This window comes from Pinus tabuliformis, chromosome 4_2, assembly GCF_031772625.1.
Source record: "Pinus tabuliformis cultivar Carrire ecotype Pingquan chromosome 4_2, CPIR1, whole genome shotgun sequence".
Lineage (NCBI taxonomy): Eukaryota > Viridiplantae > Streptophyta > Pinopsida > Pinales > Pinaceae > Pinus > Pinus tabuliformis.
In genome coordinates, this window is record NC_142304.1 from 864,916,804 (window position 1) to 864,925,997 (window position 9,194).

Genomic DNA, 9,194 nt, shown 5'->3' on the forward strand with positions numbered 1-9,194 from the left:
GAAACTGACCGTTGAGCTTAATTTGATTGTAGATTCCTGAAATATTTAGGAATTTGATTCCTGAAATATTTAGGAATTTGAGGGAGAGATAGAAAATATAACATAGCATAATCTGATCGGTGAACTTAAGCTCAACTTAATTGTAGATTCCTCAAATATTTAAAAATTTGAGGAATATGAACGTGGTCAATTTGTGGATTTTTAAAAAAACATAAATGCGATCAAAAAAATTAACTACGCCCATGGATATGGGTTCCGAATATTCCAGAAATCCAATGAACATAGGTACAGTCAAAAAATTGACCGCGCCTCGGATTCCCGAATATTCCAGAAATCCAATGAACATAGGTACAGTCAAAAAATTGACCGCGCCTCGGATTCCCGAATATTCCAGGAATCTGCCTTAAAGAGACTTCGCCTATAGAAAATATGTGAGCATCTGGACTATCTCCCGCATTGTAGGCCTATGGACCGGCTGTTCTTGTGTGCATAGCAGAGCCACGAAGAATATGTGCATCGCTTCTCGCATTGAGATGCTACTAAGCCTCGGATCTATAATCTTATTTACTTCTTCTCTTTTCCAATTCGTCATCTTCTTCACCCACCCTGTTATGTTCATGCCTTCTTCAAATTCACATTCACCCACCGCCTCCTTACCCGTGATCAGTTCAAGCAGAACCACACCAAAGCTGTATACATCGCTCTTCTCGTCCAATTTCAGAGTGTACAGGTACTCTGTTAATTCAATAATCAACGTTAAGTTGAATGTTAGATTCAAAAACAAATTTAAAATTAAGAATGGCTCGACTTTGTTGAAATGATTTTGTGCGATATCTTCCACACCAGTGACCTGGACAGTAAAACTGTTAGGCGACCTAATGAAATTGGCTATGGACTACAATAAATTAGTTCTAAAATGAGAAAAAGATTGATACAACAATTTACCAGGAGCTATGTAGCCAAAGGATCCTGGTATTGAGGTCATGCATTCGGAGGTACCAGAATGATGCAAGAACTTGGCCAAGCCAAAATCTACAACATGTGCTTCAAAGTTGGAGTCCAGAAGAATGTTGCTGCATTTGACGTCGCGATGAATGATACTCGGTTGACAATCGTGGTGAAGATAGCACAATCCCTCGGCAAACTCCACTGCTATTTTGTACCTGTTATCCCAATCCAGATGCCGTCCATTGTTTCCATGAAGCAGCTCTGCTAGGCTTCCATTAGGCATGTATTCATACACCAGAAGATTGGCGTCACGGTTGGAGCAAAATGCCAGCAATCTAACTATGTGACGATGGCGGATTTGTCCCAAAGTCCTGATTTCTGCAGAGAAACCATAATCGTTCGCACATCCATTGAAAGTGCCAATACTTGTAAGCTTCTTGACTGCAATTTGTTCACCATCATGCATGATCCCTCTATACACAATTCCCGCTCCTCCTTTGCCGATTGTGTTCTCCTCTTTTATGCATTTCAAGAGGTCCTCGGTCCCAAAGTTGACTTTCTGAAAGGTCGTCATCTGCAAGCACCTGCCCTCGCCGTCCTTCCTAATGTTTTTTGCCTTATTTACGGCCGCCAGACTTGCCAAGGCCAGCGAGCAGAAGATGACGACTCCAAACGCTAAGAGAGCTAAAAGAAGTCCAACTTTGGTGTGTCTCGACCCACAAGAGCGTAATTGAGCTCCGCATAAATATGGATTCCCACTTACATTGACAAAATAAAACAGACTACTGTCTGGAAGGACGCCTGAAAAGTTGTTGTTTGAGAAGTCTGCGTATATCTTTTTTCCAAATTCTCTTGGAATGCTCTCGTTCAACTGATTTCCGGATACGTTCAGATGGTTGAGATTTTTCATCTTGCTGATTTCCACTGGAATTGGACCACTGAACTCATTCTGGCTAAGATCGATATATTGGAGTAAAGCACAGTTGCTAATCTCCCTAGGAATCATCCCATTAAACCTGTTTTTGCTGAAATCGATCGTAGAAATATTCATCAGTCGGCCAATCTCTGGTGGAACATTACCCGTTAATTGATTTCCATGGATGAGAAGCTTCCGCAAAGCAGATAATTTACCTATGGAAGAAGGAAGAGAACCGCTCAAACGATTATTGGAAATATCAAGCCGCAATAACATGGAGGATGCAGCATTAATTTGCTCCGATATGCTACCACTGAGAGAATTGTTCTGCAATTGGATAACAGTCAGCATGGGTAAATATAGTAGGCCTGCAGGGATCGAACCACTCAAATAATTCTGCTGCACGAGGACCATACGCAGAGAATTACATTCACCCAAAGAATCAGGAATCGGGCCGAAGAATAAATTATTTTCTACTGTCAAATTCTCTAGCTTTCCACCCTTACAGAGATTCTGAGCGATGGGACCGGTTAGTTTGTTGTAAGAAATGTCCATTTCCACTAATTGTCCACTTACGCCCAGTTGCTGAGGCACCTGACCTGTGAAGTTGTTTCCCCAAAGGTTCAAATCCTCCAAATATGGCAAATCACCAACGAAAGCTGGAATCTCGCCATGTAGCATGTTCTGGGACAGATACAGCTCTTTTAATTCTTTTAGCTCCGAGAGTTCCATGGGTATTTCTCCGGAGAGGGAGTTATTGGACAGATCCATGCATGTTAAGCTCGTAAGATTGCCCAGTTCAGGAGGAATACGGCCAGTGATGCTATTATTATATAAATACATTGCAACCAGATTTTTCAAAGCACCAAGCTCAGAAGGAAGAGCACCAGTAAAACCACAACCAGACATATCGAGTTCTACAAGTTTGCTCAAATTTCCTATCTCGCGAGGAATATCTCCATCGAATACATTGTAGTTCCCTAAATAAAGTGTTTTCAAGTTCCCCAGATTGCCCAGCTCTCTTGGTATTCTTCCATTTAAACTATTTCCATACAATGAAAGATATTCTAAATTCGTTAAATTCCCATACTCACAAGGAATGCTTCCCGAAAAGAAATTTCCTCCCAGCTCAAGATGGTTGAGCTTCGCTAGATAGCTCACATCAAGTGGCAATGCCCCTGACAAATTGTTGTAAAAGACATCAAGGACCTTTAGGTTCTTCAACTTTGATATGTTGGAGGGGAGGCTTCCAGTGAGAAAGTTGTTGGAGATGTTGAGGAAACGGAGGGCTTGCAGATTTGTGACCTCAGTAGGAAATGGTCCGGAAATACTCATGTAGGAGAGATGTAGAGCCACTACTTGGCCAACATGGTCACATTGGACGCCAGTCCACAAGCAATAGGTGGTGTAACTGGAAACACTCCAGGTATCTAACAGATGACTAGAATCGACCATTCCCGCTTTCATTGAGATCAGCACTCTGGCATCTCCATGGAATGAGGAATTGGTGATCATGGCAGATGATGGGTATAGAAACAAGGAAATAAGGAAAAAGGAGATGTCCATGGCGAGTTTTTGCTTCCTCATCTCGTAATGAATGAATCTATGTTGACAAGACGCTGGTTGTCGCAGTGGAACAGAATTTTCAGAACTACAATTATGGAACTATTCTCATTAACCATGCAGACCGACTACTCCAAGAGGCCAAAGATTGCAAAAATATGTTGGGTATAATATGAAGCAGCGCGCTTAATATAAACAATCCCAGAGTACTGTACTTTTCCACACAACCAGAAGTGGGAATGTGCGCAAAGTAAAAAATTCACAACAATATTCCACTTTCAGTCTTTTTGTGAATTGTAGATAGCCTGTGGATATTTAAAATGTCTAAATTATAAATTTTATTAACAAAAAATAACCCCTTTCCTGTCATTACCACTGAGACGCTCAATTATCCCCTTATTAACTCATTATCTGCTTAAATGGTTTAATTTTGCATTGATCGCAAAAACAAAGACTCCGTGCCACCTGGTTTCTCGGAGAGCGTTTCAGCTACGGTTTCATCAGGAATTTTTTTTAACGAAATTCGCGATCACATTTTGACCAGAGTATAGTCCATGCGGAGGACTGCCACTTCGAACATTCCCTCTGAGCCATAAGGAAATTTCGCATATACAGAGCAATGCAAATAGAAATAGCTATATGCCGAAAATTTAGATAAGTTTAAAACGTAGACTGTTAAAAGATGGTTTAAAGTTGCGTGGCAAAATGGGCGCACGACTTGTAACGCGGAAACAGGAAAGCCACTATGGTTTGAAGTTGCGAAGCACGACTTACAACGCGGAAAGGAGAGACTTGTGTTTCCTGAGGATATGGTAGCAAAATGTGCGTACGCGTTGTAAGAATGATAGACATGAATTTCCAAAATTTCCCTGTGACGCTTGACATTAAGCAACTCTATTTCTGGTCGTTCTCCAAAATAATAGGAGAATTTTAAATAACATCCGAATTGTATTTTTAAGGTCTCACTTTCAACATTATTTTATTTTTAACCATGTTTAATAATTATAAGCAAAAAGATACTTAAAAATGTAAGCAATAAATATCTTACACTCACAATAAAATACATATAATACATATCTCACACTCAAGTATTTAAGTAGCATGCTTTAAACCTAGGCAAATGTAACATTAAAAAAAAAACCTATATGATTATCATAAACATTGATAAATAATTAAGCATTTTATAATAATATATAAAAGGTTACTGGCCCAAGATCTTTCGCAACTTTCCCAAATTTAAAAGGAATTGTATTTCATAGAGTTGATTACATTGGAGAATATGTTCCATAGACGCTTTATCGTATTTGGGATATATTAAATTGTATTCTTTATCTATATATATATATTAAGAAATATATATGGGTTAATATTGATAAATTATAATAGTAATTGTTTTTAGTAATTATATATTTGTGTATTTTAAATAAGGTTTTAAGAATTTTAATTTGAATGAAATAATTTAGAATATTTTTAGTAGTAGCCACACGAAAAGGGTTGAGATTTATTTCAAAAGTAGTTTATGTTTTTTAAATTAAATTGATTAATTAAGAGTATATATCTTTTGAGGCTCAAACTTTTTTAGACTATACAACTTAAAATATTTTCTCAAGTGAGATATTTGATTTCTCTAGAAGAATGATAGATCTATGGTTAAGATGGATATATATATTTATCTGTGTATGTGTGATTTTTCATTATTTAAATTGCAGTTTTAAATGCTAAATGGATTCAAAGCTTTGAATTTTTTAATTATGTAGAACACATAACTTAAATTTGCAATTCCAACAAATATTTGTTGGATTCAAAATTGACCTTGAAAAAATGACCAAAATCTAAACTAAGAACATTAATTGAAATGTTTTAGCCATAACAATTTATTTATAAAACTTTGTATTTAACATGGACATTGAACTATTTTATTTATGGATTACATTGTCAACATTAAAATATTTTTTCTTATTAATATGTTTTTTAATACATATCTATATTACTTAATTTTTATATATTGAAATATGTTATTGATTTTTTTAATTATTATTAATATTTTTTAAATACCATATATATATATATATATATATATATATATAGATATATATATATCTATATTTTTTTTTCTAAGTAAAACTATTCTAAGGAATTTAGACTTCTGTGATCCATAACATTGTTTAGATAATCTTCGGCAAAATCACATAATCAATCATTTGTCGACGCGTTTCGAACCAACCAGTGTGGTTCATCGTCAGGACAAGTTGAAGAACTGATCTGGTTTAGCTTGATTAAATAGAGTGTGCAGAGACTCCAACGGCTATAATGCAACGGCTAATTTTGACTTGATGAAGTTAGGAATAACCGAGGAATCTCTGCAACGTTTAAGAAACACCAGATCAGATTTCAACTTAGTAACCTGCATGCGTGACCGCTCGAATTGATGAACCTTCTTAGCAGCGGCTTCTCCGTGCAGGGAAATTATTAAGGAATTTAGACTTCTGTGATCCATAACATTGTTTAGATAATCTTCGGCAAAATCACATAATCAATCATTTGTCAACGCGTTTCGAACCAACCAGTGTGGTTCATCGTCAGGACAAGTTGAAGAACTGATCTGGTTTAGCTTGATTAAATAGGGTGTGCAGAGACTCCAACGGCTATAATGCAACGGCTAATTTTGACTTGATGAAGTTAGGAATAACCGAAGAATCTCTGCAACGTTTAAAACTATTCTATTGAAATTAAGCAAAATAATAATACATCGAGGCTCCGGCCTCTGCGGTGCGGAACAACGTTATGTCATAATTGTCAAAAAAAGGATACTCGACTGCCCTTCGAGGGGAAACTAGTCCGAGTGAGATTACAACAAAAAGCCGACGTAGGGGTCTCGAAACTTAACTTTAAAAGGCCCACACAGGGGTTCTGAGTTCAAAATCAATCAAAACATACCAACAGGTTTGAAAAATAGGAGTAAAAACCTCAGACAGCAAGCTTGTAAAACCTCCGTTGATCTGTAAGGCAACACCCGACGACTAGACATATGGGTTGGGCGCTCTGACCATGCAAGGGACCCCCTCGATGTCGTATGGGTTGGGCTCTTCCACAATGCGACACGCGTACTCATCCTCTGCTGACGTGCCGCGCGGGATGCCACTTGTTGTTTGAATGCCTGCTGAGCTGCCCTCCGCTGCATGCATGCCTGATGTGTCGTTCGGGGTGCCACCAATAGTCTTCGTGCCACCCGTTGTGCTCTCAGTTGCATGCTCACTTCCACCCAGCTCCTTGCCATGCAGAATTTCAATTTTCCCCGCCTTCTGCCGCTTTCCTGGTTCACTGTCATTCCTGTTCCTCTTAGCTGCCTTCTACTTTGCGCCGCTGTTCCTTTTCCCTGGTCTAAAGTCGTGGGTCTGATCATCCTGCTCAGCCTGCGAACTAGTTTCCTCACTGAAGGTTATGGTAACCGTGGCTAAGATTTCTGGCCGAATCAGCAAACTCTAGAGGCAAAATTGGGTGGTATGGTGAGAGGGGTGGGGGGGTGGGGGAATTTTCTGTTTGGGCAGTTGCGTTTGCGCTTTGGATGCCATGTGTTAGGACCTGCGATTCGTGCGACGGGCAGGGCGACTCCACCGTGCGAAGGACGTGCGAAATATGAAACGAAACGAACCTTGGACGAGTTTATAAGGCGTTGGGCGAGCGATGAGGGGGCGGTCCCACGAGTTGGGCGGGCTGACCTACCTCATGGGCGAGAGTTCACATTATGAACAAGTCGACTGGGTGTTTGGTGTGGGTTGGCCGGGTGACACAACCCGCAACCCGCCCGTATATATTGGAGGACGTTTGGAGGCAAACAACCATCATTCGATCAACACGAGTTCGAACAAGGAGTTCTGCAGTGCGTGGATGAGCCCGCACGACGGGCGGAACTCGGGTGGAAAACTCGTTCGAAAATTCGTTCAAGAAAGTCGTTCGAGAAGTCGTTCAAGAAAGTCGTTCAAGAAAGTTGTTCAGACAAGTCGTTCGGGCATAACTCTGGCGAGGTCGTTCGGGCGAGTCGGGTGAGGTCGTTTGGGTGACTCGGGTGAAGTCGTTCGGGCGAACCGGGTGAAGTCGTGTGGCCACCCGGGTGAAGTCGTGTGGCGACTCGGGTGAACGAGCTCGGGTGAATGAGTTGGGTGAATGAGTTTGGGTGAACGGGTGGGCGTGCGGACGGGCGAGGGCGCGCCGTGCACGCCGAAATGAAGAATCGTGCGGATGGGCGACTTGGGTAGGGCGCGCCGTGCACGATGAAACGGTGGAAACGGTGAAGTGTTGAGATTGTGAACAAAGGTGTGACTCGTGTGGAGGCGGCCGTGTGTGGCGACTTGGTTACGACGAGGCGCGCCCAAGTTGGGCAAACAACATGATCGTTCGACGAGGTGAACGAAGGGTTGGTGAGTTGTGCGGCGACCGTGCGGAGGCGCCGACGAGTTGGGCAACCAAGTTTGCCGAAGTTGAAAATTGGCTAAGTGTAAATTTGGGGTTTCCTAAGATTTAACTTGTACTTTTAAAAGAAGATTATATAAATTGATTCGGGCATACTCATATTGCAGGGAGTTGCCCCTCCCTTTATACTGTTGTGCATTTCTCTTGTATAATGTTGTTTATGTGAATGTTATGGGCTTTCACTGTATAAAGGCTAATAATAATACTTGGTTGCGAAAAATAAAACTAAGTATGGAATGTTAGGCGTAGTCTACAATCGTAAGTATTGGTGAAAAGAAAACGATTGGTAGTGCCGCACCTCACTATAAGTAGTTGAAAGACTACCGCAGGTGTAGGGGTGTGATAGGTGGTATCAGAGCTAGTGCCGGGGAGCTGGTGCTGGTGTTGAAGCGTTGAAGCTGGTATACACCTGCACTTCGTGACAGGTGGTATCAGAGCTAGTGCCGGGGAGCTGGTGCTGGTGAACTGAATCAAGAAGCTGATTCTACGAAGACCGAAGACTTGAAAGGAAGTCCAAGTTTTGGAGGTGATAGGTGGAATATCAGGGTGATTCAGGTGAATGGTGAAACAGGTTTAGCAGAGGAGAAGCTTCGTGCTTGAACTAAGCTGAACAACAAGGCATGGCAGGTTTGGAAGAATGCGAAGGGAACCTCTTGCTTACCTTATACAGGTTGAAGCAGATGAAAGAAGGGAATCCCCGGATTCGAGAAAAGCTTGAAGTCTTGGAAAAGAATGTTGAAGACGAACTTCTTCAACTTGGTTGGACAATGGAGCAAGATGAAGTTGCAGAATGTGCTGACAAGGAAGAGGAAGCCGTGATGATTGAGGATGTTGCAGATGTGACAATGATGGAGGATGAACTTGAGATTGATCAAGTTGGACCAGGATCGTGCAGTTTGCAAACATGAATGGATGAGGATACTCACATGGAGGAGCCTCACGATGATGATGTAAGTACTATTGATACTTGTGTTTCACTTGAGCATTTGGTGGATGGACCGTATGTAGGGAAGGGAAAAATCAGTTTGCCAATGTAAGGGAGGATCTTACCATGGATGTCTACGATGAGAGCTTGTATGGAGAAGCAAGGATTGTTGATTGTTGCAGGACTTGTTGGGGTTGTTTGTGACCTTATGGAAGAAGGTACAAAGGCCCGTGACAAGGGAGGAACATGACGATCATTGTGGAGGATTGGGTCATGCTTTAGCCACATGGAGAAATTGGCTAAGTGCCCGGCATGACTCATGAACAGATTGGAGGAGGGCACATGCTTGAGGTATGATGATGCTTGGGTGGA

General features: G+C 41.2%; 1 protein-coding gene across 1 annotated transcript; it reads right to left on the bottom strand.

Annotated features, from left to right (window-relative positions):
* Positions 1-418: 418 nt before the first annotated feature.
* Positions 419-3,451, bottom strand: LOC149172399 (uncharacterized). Its single transcript, XM_089426310.1, has 2 exons — positions 946-3,451; positions 419-735 (listed from the first exon to the last, which is right to left on the bottom strand). Exons 1-2 carry the CDS (start codon positions 3,449-3,451, stop codon positions 419-421), a joined length of 2,823 nt encoding a protein of 940 aa, XP_089282436.1.
* Between the last annotated feature and the right edge of the window lie 5,743 nt (positions 3,452-9,194).